Below are 23,780 nucleotides of genomic sequence, written 5' to 3' on the forward strand. Positions count from 1 at the left end.
TCTGTTGATGGGCATTTTGGTTGCTTCCATGTTTTTGCCATTACTGATTGTGCTGCTATGAGCATAGGAGTGCATGTTGGTTTCTCATAAAACAAGTGTTCTGGATATATTCCTAGGAGTGCTATTGCTGGATCATACGGTATGTTGAATTTGAGTTGTTTGAATATTCTCCATACTGATTTCCATAGAGGCTGTACCAGCCTGCAGCCCCACCAGCAGTGGAGTAGGGATCCCTTTTCCCCGCAACCTCGCCAACAAGTGTTGTTGGTGCTTTTATTCATGTGGCCAGTCTTATGTTACCATTTTTTATGTTGAATCTGTGTCATTCAAGACAAATTATTTAATCTAAGTTTCAGTTGCATTGTCTGAAGAGCCAGAACTGTTGAAGACTGTGTATCTTTATTTTTGTTCTAGCAAGTTTTTCAGATGAAATTGTAGTAGTCTATGATTCATTTTATTATCTGGTTCTTGCAAAAATGCTTTATTCAATCAATAAAAGTTATGTGGATCAAGCAGCCTACTTGATCAATCTTGTTTGTTAGAGCACGTCGGGGAAGGGTTAGTACATGTGTTACAGAAGTGAGCACAGAAAATAACTGGTGATCAGGTGACTGGGAATGCAAAAATTGCTGAGATGGAGGCCCGCCCATCAAGTAATTGGCAGAGACAGAGAGATACATGTGTATTTATAATATGGTAGATGACAGTTTTATGTATCATATTTGGGCAAAATTGAAAAGGTTGATAGTGAGCCTCTGCTGGTATTTTGCAAGATCTTCCTTATATGTGAATAGAACCAAATCCATTCACATGGTGCACTGAGAGAGAGCGCATGTCAATTCACTGCTGCTGTTTTCATAGGTGCCACCATTATGAGCTAATCTAAACCTAACTGCTTCCTGTAAGGACTTTATCTAAATATATTCACATGGCAGTAGGAGAGGTCCAATATATGGACCCTGAAATTCATACAATAATCAAACATCACAATGTATTGGGGCATTAAATCAGTAAATAGTTCCTATACACAGACATGTAGGCACACACAAATATACACATGCTATAATTGTTTTGGATAGTTGTGTATAAACGCAACAAATTATAAAGTGCAAATAAAAAATATAATAATAATTGGGCCCGGCGGCATGGCCTAGCGGCTAAAGTCCTCGCCTTGAAAGCCCCGGGATCCCATATGGGCGCCGGTTCTAATCCCGGCCGCTCTACTTCCCATCCAGCTCCCTGCTTGTGGCCTGGGAAAGCAGTCGAGGACGGCCCAAAGCTTTGGGACACTGCACCCGCGTGAGAGACCCGGAAGAGGTTCCTGGTTCCCGGCTTCGGATCGGCGTGTACCGGCCCGTTGCGGCTCACTTGGGGAGTGAAATATGGGATGGAAGATCTTCCTCTCTGTCTCTCCTCCTTTCTGTATATCTGGCTTTCCAATAAAAATAAAATCTTTAAAAAAAAAAAAGAAAAGAAAAAGAAAAAAATATATATAATAATAATTTATGTGATATCAGTATCTTTCCCTTTAGTTTTTGTGAGTCTTTTAGAAATACTTTTGATTTACTGACATTTTACAGATCATGGACTATAGATTTTTAAAAATTGGCTTCTAATACTTAAGAGGGAATTTTTCTAATCATTCCCTCTTTTCACTATGCATGAAGTATTGTTTAATCAGAACCTGCTGCCCATAGGGACAATAATAATATTTTAGTCATTAATACAGCCTCATTGCTAAATATTACCCAGCCCCTTTGTAGCTGGAGAAGTTGTATTTCAAATCCTTTGGCAGAAATTACTATATTTTCCTATTCTTATTTAAGAATAGGAAATTGAAATTATTTTGAATAATCAAAATTATGATAACAGAACATTTATTTCAAAGTCATGACTTTTTAATATGAACTTACTCTTGTAAAAGGTTTTAGCCGTATAGATTATCAATGACTTCATTTGTCAGATATAAAAGGGATAAATAATTTTTCCATTTTACAAATGATGAAGGATGGAATGTTCTGATATATCCTATAGTTCTTAAAGCAAAGAGTTGTACAGTTCTAAATACACTCATTTAATGAGAACTATCTAATAGAGACAGAACTCATAGGCTTGCCTAATAACATTCGTTACTTTATTATTTGTCAAATTTATAGAAAACGAAATAGGAAGGAATTTCAAATAGTGGAAAATTGAGTTAAATATTAAGTTTATTTTGGTGTAAAGTTTTGTAATTCATGTATACTTTTTCAATACTACGCATTTCTATAAATTTTCTGAAGACTTTATGCTAAAACCAGTGTTGGTCTCTATTAAATCTCACAAGCATTTTCATTTTACATATTTTCTACTCATTTCAATTGCTTATTTTTGTAACCATGCATAAGACTGTACAACACATAAAAATGAGCTAACATATTTTCATAAATTCAAGAAAATATGATAAAACATTATTACTCATTTCTCTTTACCTGTGCTAAGAATGGCATGCTTGGTTCCTACCTCTCTTTAGATCCTTGTATTTTTCCTAAACCCTATGTATTCCAGTTCTTTCAAGCCACATTTTTCGAGTATCTTTTAAACACAACAACTTTGAACCTGTCGAGGATTCTTCTAACTAGAGTGTTTTGTGAGCATTTAAGTAGAAAATACTCCACTCAAAACCCATCACTGAAAAAGTGCATTAGACACAGTTCCCTGCATGAAACATTGACAAGTGATCCAAAGGTACATGTTCTATGTGCCTATGAACTTTATGTGTTCACAGAAGCAGCAGTTCTTTAAAAAGGAATTAGAATAGAATGTAAGATGTGGGGCAAAACCTGATAAATGTAGGTATAAACAAAAAGCAAATAATTTAGAGAAAGAGGACTTGATGACTACTACATGAAAACTCCAAATATGTGACTAGAACTGCTCTTTATTTCTCATTTAAGGATTTTTCTACAACATGAAACAAACAGCTTTGGTAAGCACCATGTAAGTGTTTACTCAAGTTTGGTCAGAAAGAACATCTCAAGGGAAGGATTGGCAATACTTGAATAATGGTTTTCAGGCCCTTTTTCTGTATTGTAGCCCCAAGAACTATAACTTCATGCAACATTTATTTGTAAAGTACAAACAGCCAAAGAGTCAAGACAATCAGAACTTAAAATCATTCTAGAGAAAGGAATATTCATTGAAAAGCATTTTGGTAAAAATAAGTGGTTCATTTGGAGAACTACCAAAACTAAAATGTTGAGTGTTAGGAACCAAGTAGATGAGAGTCTTTTTTTTTTTTTTTTTAAGATTTCTTCATTTATTATTGGAAAGTCAGATATACAGAGAGGATAAAAGAGAGAGGAAGATTTCCATCCACTGATTCACTCCCCAAGTGCCCATAACAGCAGGTGCTGAGCCGACCCAAAGCCAGGAACCAGGGGCCAGGAGCCAGGAGCTTCTTCCAGGTCTGCCATACGGTGGTGGGTCCCCAGGGTTTGAGCCATCCTCAACTGCTTTTCCAGGCCATAGCCAGGAAGCTGGATGGGAAGCAGGGTGCCATGATTAGAACCGGCACCCATATTGGATCCTGGGGGTGCAAGGCGAGAACTTTGGCCAATAGACTACCACACTGGGCCCCACAGATGAGTCTTAAAAGGAAGTGAAAACACAGATTCTTGAGGCTTCATGCCACATGTCGGGAAATTGGAATGTTGTCTCACAGACAATACAATTATTGTAGAATATTAAAAGCCTGTGACATGATGTGACTAATTCCATTTAAAAAATCATTCTAAAGGAAATAGAAGATTGGAATAGTAAAGTTTAAGGTCAACAGAGAACTCAGTAAGCTATTATAGTAATATCTAAGAAATAGGGAAACTGTTCTGATTCAGTGAGTGTCCTAATCAAGAACAATCAGCAGTATATGAGCATAAGAGAACTGGGCTTGCAGGCTCAGATTTGGGAAGAGAAGACTCTAGGATAAACTTCAAACACGGATTGAAGTGACTGATTCCTATTCTCTGAAATCAGAAGGCATCAATGGAACAGATTGAGGATGAAAAAGTGAAGAGTTCCATTTTCAGGTCATGAGATTGTGATGCTTCTGATCTATATTACAGTGGAAAAGTCCATAACCCAATATAATATAAAAGAATTACAAGGTGAGAATTTTGGGTTGAGTGTGTGTATTTGGGATTCAACTTTTAGGACTGGAGTTATGGGAAATAACCAACGAAAGTGAGTAGCATGAGAAAAGAGACTTGAAAAGGGGATTGGACATTTACAGGGCACAATTGGGTACTTTTAATCTTTAATCGACGAGTATTTTATAATAATTAATAAGAATGTTTGAAAACTTCTTAAGACATAGAAGCAATAATATGTGAGGCTGTGAAAATGCAAGTTATCCATATTTTATCTCTTCTCATGTGTATAAGTTATTAAATATAAAATTGTATTCTTTAAATAAGTGCAAATATTATATATCAATTAAAATGTGAAAAACTAAAATATCGCTTACTAGATGGGTAAGATAAAGAGGCCTATAAAGAATGCTATAAATGGGCAAAACAAAAGTGGGGATGCCACCATCCAAGGATAGAAATGAGTATGGATATTGTGAACATTTTTTTTTTCAGACTGTGAAACTGTGTTATAAATTTTATTGTGTCATTTTGTTTATCACTTTGAAAATTGCATCACAGTTTCATAAATATCACTTGTGTTTTATAATACCTGTATGCAGAGGTATGTTTAATATAATATCTGCATACATCTCCCAAAACTATTGCTCATTTGGTGTACATGTTTATTCTGCTAATTTTTTACTTAACGTTTCAGTATAAAACACATGAATAAATTATCCCACACCCATATATTTTTAAAAACCTGAACAATTTTTTGTTTTAAAAAATATAGAGAGGTAACAAGAATTATTATTTTATCATGATCATATTGCTATCAAATTAGCAGACATAAGTAAAACAAGGTAATCACATAACAGGTGATCATAAAACAAAAAGCGCAATGCCATGCACTACACAGACCTGAAAAAGTGAACATTTTTACACAGGAGAGAAAGAAAACTTTCCAAGTTAATGTTTTGACTTCTGATCATGGATGCGGAAAAAAAATTTAATGAAGGAATATTTACAGTTCTTTTCTTAAAATCCAAAGGATATCATGGATCATTAAGACTATTCAAAACTACCTGGTAAAGTGACTTTAGGTAAAAATGCAAATAAATTCTATATGAGTGACTGGAAAATTTCAAAAGGAAAACTGAACAGAAAGAACCAAGAGATAATTATTCAATGTTTATGTCTCTGTTTATCCTTGATAGAAAATGAGGTTTCTGGATCAGAGAACAGTCAAATTATTTACTTGGGTTGCAGTGTTAGCACCAAATCCCCATGCTCCAATCTGCAGAAGGAGACAAGCCGACAACCAGATGCACCCCGCACACACAGGGGCTGGTTCCACAGCAAAGGCACTCAGAAATTGAGAATCTCCAAGTTTATATGGTGCAGCGGAGCCAGCTATCCGTTTTTCCCTTGGAAAAGAAAGACCTTTACGTTCCAAAGTAAATAAATTCTCTCCTGAGGTTTATTATCCTGAGAATGTAAGCAGATGGCTCCAGGGGAGCTATTTCTATGTCTCTTGGGAGGTCTCTGTCTTTGACTTTCAAAGACTGTTAGCTATCCAAACATCCATTAACCCAGATGCCAGTGATGTTGTGCCCAGTAAGCCTTCACTGTATGTGCTATGAACATGTTCATGTGGCACTGTTTCCAGCAATGAACAGAAGTGCCAGACTCTGAATCCAACTTACTCAATTATACAGGACAGAATCTAGCGTATTATGATTTGTGAAATGGAAAATCTTCCTCTCATAACTTCTGGAGACCTAGCTGGCAACATTGACTAAGAAAAGCTCTCTGCATGGGAGGTCCAAAGTACATCCGCATTTGGTCACAAAGTCAAGACAGATTCTGCACCCAGCTTCTCTGACCGGGCTGTGACACTTGGAATAAGCCACAGATTCAGATGACTCAGAAAGCCTTGAAAACATGTCATCTCTGCCCATTCCTAGCTCCCTAAATCCCAGAAAGTATTTATTAGTCCCTTTGTTTCCTCCATTCCTACCCCACTTTGTGTTAGTGTTTTTGATTTCTTTATAATTATTACTATTGCTTGTTCGTTTCTCGGTCAGCTACAACTAGTTGGCAGGAAAAAAAAATATTGTCGAGCACTCATTGTAGACTTGGCATCCTTTCAAACATCACGGCAAGTTAAGGATAAGGATCTATAGCAATGCTTACTGCCCTGTAGGTTGTACATTGTGAGATGTATTCTAAGCTATGTTAGATAAGAAAAACGAAATAGAATTATCTATCAACAAAGACAGGGTTGTTCTCTACTTGAATGCATGTGTCTATCAAAAGAGAAGTGAAGAAAGGAATTAAGTTAGTGGATTAAATGTGACCTAAACTTTCGAGAAGCTACCATCAATGAAATAGGAAGTGAATGAAGCAGACAGTATCTGGCACTTCAAGTACTCCAAAACTCACTACAATAAATAAGCAAAAAAAGCCTTTCTTTTGTTTTCTTCTTGCATCTTCCCTTGTTAGCTTTTTATGCTGAAACTGTGCGTGGGAATGTTCAAGAACATTTATCAAAATTTAAAAATAGAAATTAATCTTCTTGTTCAAACTTGATTGTTTTAAATTGTCAGTCAAGCCTGGGTCTGAAGGTTGGATAAGAACATTGCGATTTGTTTTCTGCCAAGGGAAGTGTAATAGAAATCAGAGAGAAATAATTGACAAACATATGTAAATGTCTTTGATGCAAAATGCAATATGAAAAGAATGAAAATATTCTGATGTGCTTTATACAGCAATAGAATATTCTTTGTTTTCCCTATGATCATTAGGGAAAAGATTGTGTTGTCTAGACATGTCATTAATAGTAAGTATGAATAAAAGTACTCCATATATTATTGAATTCTAATACAGATTTAATCAGAGGTTTACATGCTACAATATTTCAGTATATATTTGACTCCTCTTATAACAGAATATAGACCTACCTTGGTAGTTCCGAAGATTCATTTCGCTGAGCCCTTCAGTATCCATAATTCTTTCTTAGCAAGTAATTTATTTGAAAGGTAGAGGCAAAAAAGAAAGACACACACACACACACGAGAAAGAGAGAGAGAGAAAGAAGCAGACAGAGAGAGAGAGAGAGCAAGAGAGAGAGAGAAATAGCTTTTCTTGGCTCCCATCTCAAATGATCACAGCATCTAAGCCTGAGCCAAATTGAAACCAGGAGCCAGGAACTCCACCCAGGTCTCCCGCATGGTTCACAGCATCTTGAATGCTTCAGCTACGTTCCACTTCTGCATTCCCAGCACATCAGCAGGTAGTTGGACAGAAAGTAGAATATCCCTGATTTTACTGATGCCCTGATATGAGATGTTGGCTTCACAATTAGTGGCTTCACCACAGTACAAAACTCCAGTCAAGTATCAGCAATTAAAAGCTATTATTTTAAGTTATCCTACTCTGTAAATAATAACCAATCAAACTTAAATGCAACAGATAGTTTTGAGCCACATATTTATATAAGATAATGTTCAGATAATTGCATTTTCTTAGATATTAATGACAAATTTTTGCTAATTTGGTGTCCACTACGATGATATCTAAGTCACGTTGTACAGACAACTAGAAAGGCTGATAATTATGCCCAGAGTGATCATTTTTTCTATTCCCACAGCAGCAAATTTCTACTTCATTAATTTTAAAGTTATCTATTCTACACATATTCCTTTAGAAATGACAAGTGTGTGAAATTGCATAATTTTATTAATTTGTTCAAACCATAATGATTTTCCTTTATAACAGTTGTTTTGCTATCATGATACTGCTCTTCCTTCAAAATAAGATTGAACGTTACTTCTTCCATGATATTTTCAATTTTTAAATGCCATTAAAAATTCTTTAAAATTTATTGACAATACATTCACAGAATCATAAGTGACAGGGCAAACCTGAACAAAGCTCGTGAATGATAAATTAGTACGTTTCTGTAGATTTAAGTTCCTGTCACATGCATGAAGAACATCAGCTTTCTGAAAGGACGCTGTTGTGTTATCTCTACTTAAAAAGTGTTGTGGGTTTGAACTTGATATTTTCATACCTATGTGTAGATTTTACTCTCTCTTTTTTCTCTCCAGTACAGTGCTCTAAATCCACGAGAATCTTGGGACATGTGGCATCCCACGCTTGTGGCAGAGGCTTTATTTGCTATTGCAAACATCTTCAGTTCCTTACGTCTGATCTCACTATTTACTGCAAATTCTCACCTGGGACCTCTGCAAATATCTCTGGGAAGAATGCTCCTGGACATTTTGAAGTTTCTGTTCATATACTGCCTGGTGTTGCTAGCATTTGCAAATGGCCTAAATCAATTGTACTTCTATTATGAAGAAACAAAAGGGTTAAGCTGCAAAGGCATACGATGTGAAAAGCAGAATAATGCATTTTCAACGTAAGTACAGCAGACGTTTCTATAGGCAACACTGAGGAGAATTTGGTATGTCCCACATCATGAATTTGAAAAACTCATGACAAATGGTTGCAAAGGAACTGGAAATTAAAATTATACTTAATGCAGAAAACAGAATTAACATGTCTTTTAATAGAAATAAATCCTTTGATATTAAAGAAATACCTGGTATATTTATTTTAAGTTTTAGTAACTTCATTTTTTTAAAATGACCTCATACCATTTAAAAATGTGGGGAAAAATATACTATTGATAGCTTAGGTATACATACATTAAAATATATAAAATATGTAAAATCAATCATATTAAAAAACTAAGTTCATTTCAGCATGTTCCCATGGTTTCCTGAAGACTGCAGTCCCATCTTATGTCTTCTCTATTCTCTAGTTCCCAACAAAGGAAATGTAAGTATCTAAAAATACCCAAAATGGAAACCTAAAATTCCTGTACTCGTGTTATTCTGTATAAAAGGCTTTCCATGCCCCTGTATAAGCAGTAGGAAGATTCATTGTGAAGCCATGGTAATTTTCATGCTCATGTTTATCAGTCACACGTCCCTATGAGCACCGTGTTGAACACTTGGGCAGTTTCATGGAACATCTCTCTCCTTATCCATGCTCATTTTCTTCCCATTGTGATAAACTGATGGCTAGTTACCAGATAATTAAAAAAAACTAGGTGATTTTGCTCTACTTACTGAATAAATGTGAACATGGCACCATTTTGGGTGATATTTAAAAACCTTATCTATGAAATATCAGAGATCTGTGCGTAATACAAGAGAGCAGAATAATTTTAAGAAAAACAACCATTTCACATAAACTAGTCATTTATTGTTAAAATTCTCCTGACTAATTCCACATCCATTTTTTTTTCCAAATTATTTCTCTGGGTGCTTGACCCAGAGCTTTTTCAGCTCCACCTAACACAATTCCCTGATTATTCTGCATAGCCTGTTTGCAAACTACTTGCCAACACTGCCTCATCCATGTCTGTTGCCATTTCATCTTCAGAGAAAAATCCTGGTTGTAAGACTTTTGTTCAAAGATGCACCAATTCTATCTTTTCCAAGCCCTGTTTCCAACACTCGCTTTGGAAGTTCCCCTATCTGCATGATCTGCAAGTGCGCACGACTGTCATCTATGACTTCTGAGTTTCACTGTGTTCCCCCGTCCCTCACAAATGGAAACTTCTCTTTTCACACTTCAGATTGTTTCTTCATAACATGTGAAGAACTACATTCACCTAAACAATTTCAAACATTAATCAATGAAATTTCACTGCATGTAAAGCTAAGTTAACAATACTGATACAGGGCTCTCTGTGGAAAGAAGGGCTCTGCCGTGTGACATGTATTGTCCCATTCTTGGAGCTGTATTCCTAATTATGGGAACTGACCAATAACACCATAATTTACTTGCTCTAATATTGTCTTCTATCTTTCAAACTAAATGTAAAATGTTAAGAAAGGCATTGTATTTGTGTTCCTTCCTTATTTTAGTCCCATGGATAGAGGGAAACTACAACTAGGAAATACATTACCTTTTTACTTGCTCAGTTTCTCTAGCTGTGACCATCTAACCACAGGATTAACTCATTCCAAAGCGTAGCAGTGGGAATATATTTTCAAATGGCAGCCCACAAAATGTTATCCTCAGGAAGGCAAAGCTTCTACCTACTGAAATTCTTAGTCTTCAACCCAGGTTGTATGTCAAGTATCGCCTAAGATGGTATAATACTTTTTTTAGGAACACCATCCATAGGACAAAAACTACATTACTCCATAAAGATATTCTGACAACTAAAATAATCAAATATTGCTAAAGATATAGACAATGTTACTCTCCATAGATTTGAGAGTACTAATGAAATGTTAATAAACTACGTTGCCTGTGTAAAAAAAAAAAAAAGCAGCTAAGGAAAGAATGATTCTTGTATAAACATACCTTGACATCAAGATCTGAGTATACCTGAGATATAAATATATTTTAGCTACTTGAAATTACTCTTCAACTATTATCAATGAGTCATCCCTCAAAAGAAAGTCAAAGAAAGAATAAAATCTATGGATAATCACAGAATATCATTCACTGAAATCCCTTTTTAAAATTTCATGTTAGTCAACAAATATTTTGCTAAAAGATTTGCAAACGTTTTCTTACAACTGTCTCTAATTTCGTTAGAAGCATATAAGTCTTGGGGCCCGGCGGCATGGCCTAGCGGCTAAAGTCCTCGCCTTGAAAGCCCCGGGATCCCATATGGGCGCCGGTTCTAATCCCGGCAGCACCACTTCCCATCCAGCTCCCTGCTTGTGGCCTGGGAAAAGCAGGAGAGGACGGCCCAAAGCTTTGGGACACTGCACCCGCGTGAGAGACCCGGAAGAGGTTCCTGGTCCCGGCATCGGATCGGCGCAGTACCGGCCCGTTGCAGCTCACTTGGGGAGTGAAACATCGGATGGAAGATCTTCCTCTCTGTCTCTCCTCCTCTCTGTATATCCGGCTTTCCAATAACAACAACAACAAAAAAAAAAAAAAAGAAGCATATAAGTCTTGTTCAACCATAGCAAATTATTTATTCTGCGTCATTATTGTATTTGGGCATTTCAAATAGCAACCGCAATGGGATTTATGTTGATAACATTTTATATAATCTATTATATAACATATTATTTAACTTGTCATTTTTCTAAACCGCTTAATTCCAGCAGAAAATAAATTGAATCATATTTGTGTATTCACAGTGAAAAAACATATTATTCAGAAAGACAGAACACAATTATTTTAAATTAAAGTTTAAAGGGCAATATCATTAACTTTAGAAGTTTAAAGTTTAAAGGTAAAGAACACATGACCAAATTTACTTTTTCCTGAGAATTTTCCAAAGAATTTTCAATGACCTTTGTCTCAGGCTGGTGTACCAGACTGAACTCTCCAGATTGGGATTTGTTACATGGCTTGTTCATCAGAAATGATTCGCTACCTTCTTACATAATACACAAGACCCTGAATCTGACAAAATGTGACCACATCAGTAATAACTGATCTTATTATTTTATGATAATGGTTTCTACCATCTGTTTTAGAAAGCTAATGCAAAGGACCTCCAAAAAATTGATGGAAGCTGCATATTATGAAAAAAAAACCTATGCATTTAAAAAAATCTGCTGCAAAATACATTTATCCTTTAGTTTTCTCTTACAGCTTTAACTAGCTGTTCAATGTAAACATGAAATTATTTGCTTTTTTTTAAAGAAAGTAATAAATTGGATAAAATTAAATGTTTAGAGTCAATGTAGGCGTATTTGACTAGATTCTTCTTGCTAAAAAGATCCAGAAAGACGGAGCTGATTTCAATTAAATAGTGTTTTTAACAAAAATCATGCAAAGTCCTTGGAGACTGAGCAAGAGATGTCATTAGCAAGCAGAGACCGCAGGGACTGTCCTAGCTGCAGGGAGAGCAGGAGTGAACCAGATGCTCTGTATCAGCAAGGATGTGACCCCCACCACTGTCACTGCATTCTCGCTGCTAACTTACGGCATGCCTTTCCATCCTCAGTTAGGTACTGCTTGAATCACAAGTTTCAAATCATTGACTTTTATAGTTTCAACCACCGGAACTCTATCATAGCACTGTAACCACAGCCCTTTTGGAACCTACTTGATTATCTTGATATTTCTAAGGTTAAGTTTCCTAGAAAGTTCACTCCAGACCATTGGCCTCACATGAAGTGTCCCTCTTTGAATTGTGTCATCATGATGACCTAAATCATTGAGGTAGTGGGTGAAGAGTTCCAGAGACTTCCAAAAGGAACACTTCTCTACAAATTCCTCCCATGGATCAATATCACTGGGCTGGGAGCTGGCAGAAAATATAAATCACTTACTCCCACAATATGATACCAATTTAAAGCTTATCTCCCTAAAGAAAGAAATCCAGCTTTCTTAAGTTATCATGATGGATACGAAAAAGTTTGTTTTTTTTTTTTTTTATTTAACCTTTACCCATGGATGAAGGAATGTTAAAGTTCTACTATCTCTGTATTATATAATATTAGGGCAACATAATAATCCCACCAAAATAAAAAGATTTTAATTGTCATTCATATGCCTCATCTCCTGGAACAAGTTAAGAGAATTTCAGCTTTAATAAAACCGAAAGATTTTCATTCGTTGGCTAAAATGAATAAAATGTTTCTTAAGGCGAAAAAAAAAAAAAAACCACATAAAATTTGATTGTCTAAGCATGCTGGGATTCTTTACAATCTTAGAGGATGCGCTACAGACAATGTTAATGTATGTGTGGAGTACTACAGTAATTTTTTAAAGTCCTCATATGTCAAAAGAAAAAATCAGGTAAAGAATTCACTTTCTTCAACAAAATTTTATCATATTAAAGCTTAAATTTACATAATTTTCACATGTCACAAAATATCACCATCCTTTTTTTTCTCAACCATTTGAGAAAGCAAAATCCATTATTACTTCCAACCCTTGTAGAAAGTGGCTTTGAGCTTTTATTTTTTGCAATTAATATGTATTTTTAAATAATGAATATATATAGAACAGCTTTAAGTTCTAATGTTTTTACTTTGTAATGTTTCTTTTCAGATAACTATTAGTGTCATTTTATCTCTATTATAGGTTATTTGAGACACTTCAATCCCTCTTTTGGTCAATATTTGGGCTCATCAATTTGTATGTGACCAATGTCAAAGCACAGCATGAATTCACTGAGTTTGTTGGTGCCACCATGTTTGGGACATATAATGTCATCTCTTTGGTTGTCCTACTCAACATGTTGATAGCTATGATGAACAATTCTTACCAACTTATTGCTGTAAGTTGACTAACTTCATTTTAATTCAATATTTCACCTAGAATATTTTATTTCTAGTCTATTCCACCTTGTTATCATGGGAAAGATAGATAGATAGATAGATAGATAGATAGATAGATAGATAGATAGATAATAGATAAATATAACCATATATAGTGCCTGTTGATGAGATCATCAGACTATTGTATACACTGTTAAATTAATATTTCAGGTCAATATTATAGCATAGATAACTATGCACAGTATTAATCTAGTTTTACCATTTCATAGGATTATACCATAAGCTAAATCTGTCTTTCCAGGCTGTCAGTTACTATAATAAGCCAGAAGGAGGTATGACCCACACAGGCAGCTCTCAGTGCAGTCTTCATCTGTTTTGGCATCATCTCTGTCCCTTTAACCTATCATCTTAGTATGAGCAAACTTGTGTCAACTTGACAACATATAAAAAAATAGCCAACAGTAGAATCTGATGGGTTGGGGGGGACAGAAATTATGGTTTATCACTTCTTTAAAAATTCAGGATAGAAACCTCAAATTCTGTAAAAAGTACAAAGTACATTCTGTATTGACTTAAAATTTGGAATCTAAAACACTTAGCTAAATGTATTATTCTTGCAACCAATATTTATTGAGCAAAAATACAGCCATGGACAAAGCCTTTTAAGCCCTTGAGTTTGTCTATAAACTGACACATATGTATGACCAATAAATATGGCCATAAAGCAAAATTCATGAGATAATGAAATATACTTATTGACACATCCATAAGTATCTTTTACACAAGTAATATCTGGTATACCTAGACTCCATTTTTCTGTAAGCAACTGCAAATATATTTTATAGTTGGGACTTTACTGGTAATCATTTCATTAGAAGCACTCTGAAGTTTACTTAAACTATTTCATGGAAGCAAATTTTCTTTTAAGGCATCGGTCATTGCATGAAAAGCTGCATAAATATGACAGATTACTTTTATTTAAACTATTTACAAGCTATAATACTTCCAATCCATAGCAGCTCCTCTGAATATACCTTTCTCAAAAGATTTGAAGGTGAATATCTAGATTTGTGATAAATGGTGCTTCATTTAAACATTTACAAATTGAGTATTTTATAGATTGTTGATGTATATTTATAAGAAAAGTTGAGTTCCTTTAGCCAGTGTATTTCAAAAATACAATCCACTTTCCAGGACAACAGTAATTGGAAAAAAGTACAAAGCCTATAATTATCAAGCTAGATATTAAAAAGCTGCCAATAATTGGGATTTTTTAAATTATTTATTATTTAACTTCATTAATTACATTGTATTATGTGACACAGTTACATAGATACTTGGGTTCTCCCCACCCCTCCCCAAACCCTCCCACCATGGTGGATTCCTCCACCTTGTTGCATAACCACAGCTCAAGTTCAGTTGAGATTCAATAATTGGGATTTTTATAAAGCAATAAATATCCAAATTTCTTTAAGAAAATTATACTGCAAATGGAAGCTGGGCAATTAAAGATGGGTTTAGTCATCATCAGTTTATGAATTTTCTTCTCCAAATTTTGTAATATAGGCTGTTAGTGATGCTGTCAGAATCTCAACCCACGAACAAAGGCAGCATCTGTTCAGTAAGAGAATATAATCATCAAGATAGCCCTTAATTTGTGAGTCTCAGAGTATCAGTCATAGCTCATAGTTCAACACTTTGTGAAAGTGACTGTTTCTTCTATTGACTAAAGCTATTAAGAAATATTATCCATGATTGCAACAAACAGTGTACACTTTTTGCCCCCAGTTGCAGAAGCTATAAGCTTATCTATAAAGAAAAGGACAGTAGAAGACACATAATAAAAGGAAGGAGAGAAGGGGAGAGAAACAAAGAGGACAAAATGGCTTTCTTGTTTCTATAGGGCAATCCATAAAATCAAACATTTGTTCAGCAGCAATGAAGGCCATGATTTTCCAGCTGTGATGTATCTTGTTTAAGGTGCTGTCTGGTATCTAACCCCAAATCAGCATTGTGCAGTGGAGAAATATCTGCAAAACAAATGTATTCATCAGCACACAGCGCTTCAGGCACATTAAGATGAAGCAAAGTCTTACGATCGGTACTCTTACTCCAAGATCTGGGATCCCTTTTGTAAAATTACTCATTGACAAATACAGTTTCTACAACCTCTACCTTACAGATCTTCTGCTTTAAATCAGATTTACAACCAATTTAGGATGTGACTGGTTGTACTATATATAAGAAAAAGAAATGTTTTCCAGTCTAATAAAATGGATGAGTACAAATGATAGAGAAATATCTTTCAGATTGTGGTTAAAAAAAAAAAAGTAATTACACTCTATCTGATGACGATTGGTCAAGGTTTTTTCAAGGTTCAGATGCTGTGTCAGGAAGATCCTATTCTACATTTGTTGTAGTGATTTATCTCTGAGCTTCTGACTGTAATCTGAAAGTGAAAAAAAAAATTCTGAACATAAACACAAATTCCAAATAAGGCTTTTTATGTGTCTGTGAATGTAGCACCCACCTACATAAGATAAAACCTAAAGTCATGTTTCTGACCTGAATTGTGAGAAAACTGAGCTAACATGACCATACAGCCCTGGAGATGCAGAATCATGGTAAATTCATAATTGATCTCTGTGATCTCGTTAATGTGTTATTACCGTGAATATCTGTTTCACTGAAGAGAGAATGATGGAAAGTGGCTTAAAGCCTGGTGACAGGGTGGGACACTTCCTGAAGTGTGTGGATAGCTGTCTCCAGGAGTTAAGAGTGCTTTGGTAAGCAATTTAATTAATCTTCCAATAGCCACGCAGAGGCAGGCTACAGACTCTTCGTGAGGTTGATCTTGCCTTGTTAATTAGGAAACCTGTCAGTAGCTGTCATGTTCTCCTGTTCAGGACCATGCAGATATAGAGTGGAAATTTGCTCGAACAAAGCTTTGGATGAGCTACTTTGAAGAAGGAGGAACTCTCCCTACTCCCTTCAATGTCATCCCGAGCCCTAAGTCCCTCTGGTACCTGGTCAAGTGGATATGGACTCATCTGTGCAAGAAAAAGATGAGAAGAAAGCCAGAAAGTTTTGGAACCATAGGGGTAAGAATGCAGCATGCTGTTGTTGTGCTTATTTTTTTACAGTGCATTTGGATCCTTTTGTATTTTCATTGGACATTTTCAGAGACTGAGGTTTGTTTTTGTTTGTTTTTATGGACTCTCATGAATATTTATTCACACATTAGCCATGGCGAAAGAATGGTCTGAGTAACGAGGATTTTTTTTCCATGCACCTATTTCCTGATATCCTTCCCTGACTCACAAATAACCAGATCTCTGTCTCTTTATTCCTTGACTTCTGGCGCTCTCAGAATTTTAACAGCAGGTCATTTGTGTCATTTCAGACTCGCTGTTTCTCTCTCTGGATTATAAGTTTTATGAGCAGAAGACTTCTGTTTTAATCACCTCATATTTCTAGATCCCTGCACAGAGCTTGCTATGCTTGTTAAAAATTGTCAGTTAAATGATCCAATGGATTTTAAATCTTAAATGTTCCATGTCAACAGGTTACCGCAATTTCCAAATATGATCAATACTTAAAATGTTGCTTCTTAACATATTAGATTCCAGGATGTTGTATTTTTAAGTTATTGGAAAACCTTGGAACCATGCTTGTGGCGTCCTGGAAGATTAGAATTCTTTTGCACTTTTTTTTTCTATTGGAAATTAAGAGTTCAAGAACTTCCAGCAGAACGAACAGTCAAACCACTGACATGGGACAAGTTGTTCCCTTCGCTGATTTTCAAAGCACACATGGCAATGCTTTAGCAGTTAACACATTTTCATTGGTCATTTTGACATCTCAGAAAATTGCTTTGGGGATAATTTAAATGCCTTTATATTATGGTAAATTGTCTTAGATATATTCATCAAATTTTAAATGTTAATTTGTTTTTAGCCTTATTTACCATAGCTTTGACTGCTGGTTATGGCCTCTGTTATCCTTCAGACTCAATTACTTCATCACCAGCCGGGCATTGTTAAGAGCACAGAAAAAGGCTTCCTCCTACTGAGAATGTATTGACTTTCCTGTCAGCACCGTAACAATTCTAGCTCTAAAGAGAAAATGACTGGTGAGCCCACATTGCACACAGAGTATTAGGAATGTAGTTGCATCTTTTTCTATAAACTTTTACCCATGAACTATGGAGACCACATTTTGGAATATATTTGATTTTATCCATCAGAGACTTTTCATACTAACTTGTGGACTGGGTCCCAGGTCTTGGAAAGCAATGAAACTGCTTTATTTCAAGTGTCTTATTTGTAGGTTAATGGATATTAAGTTAAGAATATTTTTAAATAGTTATAGATTAAGTGCAATGAATAGAATAAACGTTATTATGTTCAATAAGCATTACGCATGTATCATGTGCCAGGAATTGAGCCAGGAATGTGAGAGTGAGCGGAAAAGCGAGGCCATAGTTTTGTTTTGAGGACACTTTCAATGGAGGAGAAATAAAGATTGAAGACATATTGCTATCATGAGTGATGTACAGTTAATGCTGTGATGTAATTATATGAAAATGCTATGAGAAACAATTTATATTCTGTTTTAGATAAATAGAGAAAGGTAACAGGGAAGCAAATTTCCCACTTATCCTTAAATCTTTAAGAAATTTTATTATCCACTCTGCAGAAGATACTAATGATTAATATGCCCTTAGTATGGTACCTCTGAGAAGAAATCTTGGATTTTCAAATGCACTAAAATTTGCAGTCAGATACTTGCACCTCATTTAAGGTTTCTGTCTCTACTGCCAATGAAACGAATAAAGAACCTCTCTATGACATTGGTTCCAAGCCCTCTCGTTCTTGTCTGTAGTTAGAAACATGTGATCATCATTCCTTTTTTTTTTTTCTTTTTTTGGCATCAGAAGGCTGTGAACTCAACTATGCTTTTTATTAAAGCAATTAGCATGCTTTCAGAGGGAGATAGTCAATGGCAGAAGTTGCAGATCTTTCTGTGGATGTGCATTACCTATTACACACACTACTAGCCTCGATAAAATAAATTTTGTCTTATGTTTCAATCTCTAAATTAGAATTTTTGGTACCAAGTTGATACTTATGATCTTTAAAAATTAATTATGACAAATAAAGCATTTTTGTTGACATTGTATATAAATTTCGTTTTAAAAAGGTTTGTATTTAAACCTTTGAAAATGGGTATTTTGATGCTGCGATAATGTATGCCATGTTACATCAGTATCCTGAGTTATGCCTCTCTGCTCCAACTTCTTTCCTTTCTCTGCCTGTGTATTCTTCCCATCCCAAATGGAGCTTTTTAGAAGTAACAGCTTACTCAAGTACAGTGCCACCTGAGCCTACTCTTTCTCTGTGCTGAATTTCCAGATTGAGAATGACGTATTATTTTGATTTTCATACTGTTAGTTTAATTTTACGCATTTTATTCACAGTGCTAAATAATTCATATTGTTTAAAAGCTTTTGCTTATGAAAAGTCTATGACAAATGGAAAGTAAGCTAGATCAGTGTAACACTAATAACAGAGTTAAATGAGAAAATAATGTCAAAAAAATAATTGACTTGCTGTGAAAGTATTTCCATTCAGTTCCTTTTCTTGATAGTGCATTGAAGAGAAACAGGAAGACAAAGAGACACAATGGATATTCACTAACTCCAAGGTGATGCTGAAGTTCCAGTGGCATTTTGCAAAAGCAAAGCTTGGCTTAGAACACAACAGGTTAAGCAATCACAGATTGGCAGGCATCACATATTGGAGTGCCCGCTAGAGTCCTCGCTGTTCCATTTCCACCCCAGCTCCCTACTTATGTTCTTGAAAAAGTGGCACAAGATGATTCAGGGTCTTGCATCTCACAACCTATGTGTGAGACCTAGTTGGAGCCCCTGGCACCTAGTTTCATCTTGTTCCAGCCATCCTGGTAAGTCAGTGATACCACAACTGAAAGATGCCCTCTCTGTCTTTCTCATTCTCTCCCTTTCCCCTCTCCACATCACTCTGCCTTTCAGATAAACCCCTTAAAAACAAAACAAACAAACAAAAAAGTACGTAACATTATACTCCAAATGGAGCTCAGAGATAATTTAACTAACCATTTCTGGTGAGAGAGAATTTGCCCAACATCTCAGAGACAAAATGGAGTGGGACGTGGAGAAGTCCCAGTCTTTTTTGTTTCTGAATGCAATGAGCTTCCTATTTGTTCTCTCATTTCCTTGAAAACACTGATGAATATGTAACAATGCCTCCCATGTTATATATTCATCTTCTGATTTTTCTCAACAATTTTTGAAGCTTCTGTCATTTTTCAGCCATCTCTTACATTTATGTTTCTCAAATCTTGTTGAACAGGAGGCTTACCTTTGGTTTTTATGCATAACTCACTTATATTTATGCTGCATGATTTAGTAAAAAAAAGAGGATCATCACAATCTTTGAAGCATTATTATGAACGTTCCGTATTTGTGCATCACTTACACTTGTCATCCAGCAGCCACCTGTATGTCAGGCCTGAACTATCTAATCTCCTCCACATTCCCAGCATGAACCTAAGTTCCTTGTCCACCATCGTGCAACATAGGCTATTTTCTGGGCATCTAAGACTGGCAATCTTACATTTCCATTTGACCTCTCTGTTTATGACTTTCAGATAGTATTGAAACCACAAACCTTAAAGACTCCTATGTTATCGTTTTTTAATTTTGGATTTTGTAATGTGATTAGGGAGTTCCAGATAAATTAATCTTTAACTTGACTGTTTTATGAAGGAAAGCATACATGAAGCAGAAATGTTTTATTATTGAGCAAAACATTTACGCTAGGAAGCAAACTCATTATTGAGAGAAAGCTGAAAATTTAACTCATCAATAAGACAGTTTACTACTGAGGGTACAATAACCAGGTAAAGAAACATACTCTAGATTCTACTTTTTGGTATTGTCTCTTGTTAGGTTTATTTATTTATTTATTTATTTATTGCCTTTCTCTACCTTATCTGTACATATCTTTTTTCCATATGAAAACACTGGCTCTCAAATGCTAGCACACTGGAGTTATCAGAACTTTCACCTTTAACAAGTTCTAATTTGGAACGTTAATTAGAAATTCCTATCAATATATGATAATTGATTGATGAGTTAAAGCCATTTACATCCAGGGTTAATATGAATAGGTGGTAACTTAGTCCTGTCATTTTAGCAATGGGTTCTTCATTGTTTGATATAGGCTTCTGTTGCTATTTTACTGCAATGTTCTTCAAATTTCCTTTGGGTTTGGTGGGTGCTATTACTTTTCTTGTCAAGAGAACATCTTTAAGTACCATTTGTAGGGCAGGTCTGCAAAAGACATATTCTTTGAATTATTTTTACTGTGGGAAAATTTTAGTTCATTTTCAACAACAAAGGAAAGCTTTGCTAGGTACATTATTCTGGGCTGATAATTTGTCCTTTTTGAATCAAAACCCAGCTATCTGTTGCCTACAGGAGACACATCTCACCAACAAAGATCAATAGACAGTATCTCATGGATTTTGATGTTTTTGTTTTAATTTCTTCAAAATAATTTTTCTCATATTAACTTCTTTACTGACTCATAAGTTATATAGTAGCATCGTTTGCTAAAAGAAGGTTTTTTCTTGTCTTTTTCATTTCTTCAGCAACACATTAGCCGTTCAGTAGCATGTTATTTAACTTCATGCTGTGTATATTTCTATTTTTCTTCCTGTTGTTGATTTGGTTTTGTGGTTTCTCATATAAGGTGATGTCTATTAGCTGTAATGGAGACTGTCATGTCCATGTGTGGGGATACAGTGCAGTCTGCATCTCTACGTCCAGATTAAAGATGGACTCCCAATGAAATTGTTAGGTTTATATCGACAACAGGATGCTAGACTCTCTACCATTGTCCATGCTTTCAATGATGGACTGTGAAGAACTATACTGTTATAAGAATATAGGGGAAATAATCGGAAACAGAGGTTAGGGGGATAAGGAAAATTCCAGAACCTTTGGAATTAATAATATATAATAATTTCTTTTAAAAGAAACCATGAGAAAAAAATAATAGAAATTCCTATCAAAGACTGCACTTGGCATGTGTTGTGATGCCGCAGCTTAAACAAATATTTGGGAAGCCAACATCACACATGGGAGTTGCTGCTTTGAGTTCCAGATGCTCTGCTTCTGATCCAGCTCCTTCCTAATGTGCTAGGAAACAGTGGATGGTGGCTCAAGCTCTCAAGTTTCTACCCCCCTACATGACATAGCCAAATGATGTTTCTGGCTCCAGGCTTTCTCATGGCCCACCCCCAAGTTCTTTAGCCATTTTATGGGTGAATGAGTAAATGAAATATCTCTCCATGTCATCTTGTCTGTCACATAAATAATCTCTATTCTAAGGTACCAATATCCATTTCAAATTTTTAAAAAGAAAAAACATTTGTTTGAAAAGCAGAGAGACAAAGAAAGAGCAAGGCATGGAGAGAGATCCTCCACCTGGTGAATTACTCCTGAAATACCCACATAGCTTGGCCTCTGCTGCAACAACCATGGGATCCCTGAGTTCCTTCCAGGTTTTTCACATGGTGGCAGTCACTGCAGAGGAAGCAGTAACTGCTACCCATCAGCCAAGAAGGATAAATCCAAGTAGTGTATGTCTATGGGAACTCATTTTCAGTGGGAATTTGTCAAAATGTATAATGCTTTGATCTTAATGATTGAATAATAAACCTTAATGATGTAAACCTAACTACAATTCTTACACACATGACACCCCTGAGAGTCTCTGGTTTCCTAATGGACTGCTGGCAATGCCTTTGGTTATGCCTTCTTTCCCAATGAGGTAGGCATGGCTGATAATTAGCTGATATTTGTGGCACCTCAAAAACTGAGTCCTGAAAGTTTAGTTTGCAATCTGAGACTCAGACATTTTACATGGCTCATAATTCTATGCTCAGAAGGTTTGTATAATAAAGAGCAATACATAGATGCATGTTGTTATATTGCTAAAATTTCATTTATAGAGAATAAGATGTAGTTCCATCTGTACTGGAGCCACATCTCAATTTTTGGAGAAAAAATAGATTCCATTCTGCATAAGTCTCTTGCCTTTTTACTTTTTAAAAAAGAAGAACACAGCAAGCGACACCTCTTGAGGGATGTGCTGAGCTCAGTAAAGACTAAAAGGCATTATTCAAGGGCTGAAAATCAGTGATAGACCAAAACCAAGGCTCAAAGGAAAGAAGACAGTGCAGAAAACTGACTGCAGGGAGCTTGCTATGAGCAGTAAGCCTGGCATTCCACACAGTGGATCTGGAAAGGACCTGTAGCTGAATGCCAGAAAATAACAGGGCCAATTTCCCCAACCTCTCTTTCCAGTTGCAGACCGTTCCCTGCTCTAAAGCGATCTGACACTCTGCTGAAATTTGAAGTGTCCTTGCTGCAGCAGAAATTGCCTACTGCTTGAGTTTTCCTTTATCATTAGTTCTGTGATCCACATTCCATGTCTTGCCCAGACATGCCAGAGGCAGCTGCAAACTGATTCACACGAATGGCATGCACAGGTTTGCCCTCAGTGACATCAATGCAATTTACAAAGAGAACTGCAAAGGGCACTTTAAAAAAAAAAAGGTTTATTTATGTGTTTGAATGTCAGAGTGCACTTGCACAATGGCTGAAATTGCTTGAGCTGGACTGGTCTGAATTTAGTAGCTTCTTCTGTCTCCCACGTTGATGCAGAGGCCCCAAAACCTTGGACTTTTCTGTCCTGCTTTCCCAAGCCATTAAGTGGGAACCGAATTAGAGCTCTAACTGGCACCGTAAAAGATGCCAGGGCTCTGGAGTGTTGCTCTGTCATCTGTGCCTCAATGCTGGCCCCAGGACACTTTTTCCAAGTATCTTTCCTGGACACCCAGCTAAAGAAGACATTGGGTGCTTGTGGGCCACATGACCTGTCTTAAATACAGCTATCAATCAATATAAATCATTTTTAAAAGCTGAAAATGCTGATTGAAAACTACAAAAGTCTTCTGATTTCTCAGCAATGTTGTGAACATGATCTAAATTTATTCCGTATCAGCTCTACCAGGCTATGGTTCTATTTAGGATATTATTTTGTAGTAAATTAAAGATCTTGTCATTGCACATTGCTTTATCAAAGTTTTTAGTGTGAACTGCTTTGAAAATTATTCCTTACCCAATTTTATGTACTTCAGTGAAATGTCCCCATTTATGGTATTTTTTAAATGTTTGTTTATTTCTTTTTGGAAAGGTAAATTTACATAAAGAAGGAGAGACAGAGAGAAGGATCTTCCATCTGCTGGTTGCCTCCCCAGATTATCTCAATAGCTAGAA

General features: G+C 35.8%; 1 protein-coding gene across 1 annotated transcript in view; it reads left to right on the top strand.

Annotated features, from left to right (window-relative positions):
• The window catches only part of TRPC4 (transient receptor potential cation channel subfamily C member 4), a 173,467-nt gene that overhangs the window by 141,908 nt on the left and 7,779 nt on the right, over positions 1 to 23,780 (top strand). The window contains exons 6-8 of the mRNA XM_004577508.2: positions 8,222 to 8,535; positions 13,194 to 13,389; positions 16,297 to 16,491. Coding sequence (XP_004577565.2) covers positions 8,222 to 8,535; positions 13,194 to 13,389; positions 16,297 to 16,491 — 705 coding nt within the window. The remainder of the gene's footprint in view (positions 1 to 8,221; positions 8,536 to 13,193; positions 13,390 to 16,296; positions 16,492 to 23,780) is intronic.

This window comes from Ochotona princeps, chromosome 12, assembly GCF_030435755.1.
Source record: "Ochotona princeps isolate mOchPri1 chromosome 12, mOchPri1.hap1, whole genome shotgun sequence".
In the NCBI taxonomy this organism is placed as follows: domain Eukaryota; kingdom Metazoa; phylum Chordata; class Mammalia; order Lagomorpha; family Ochotonidae; genus Ochotona; species Ochotona princeps.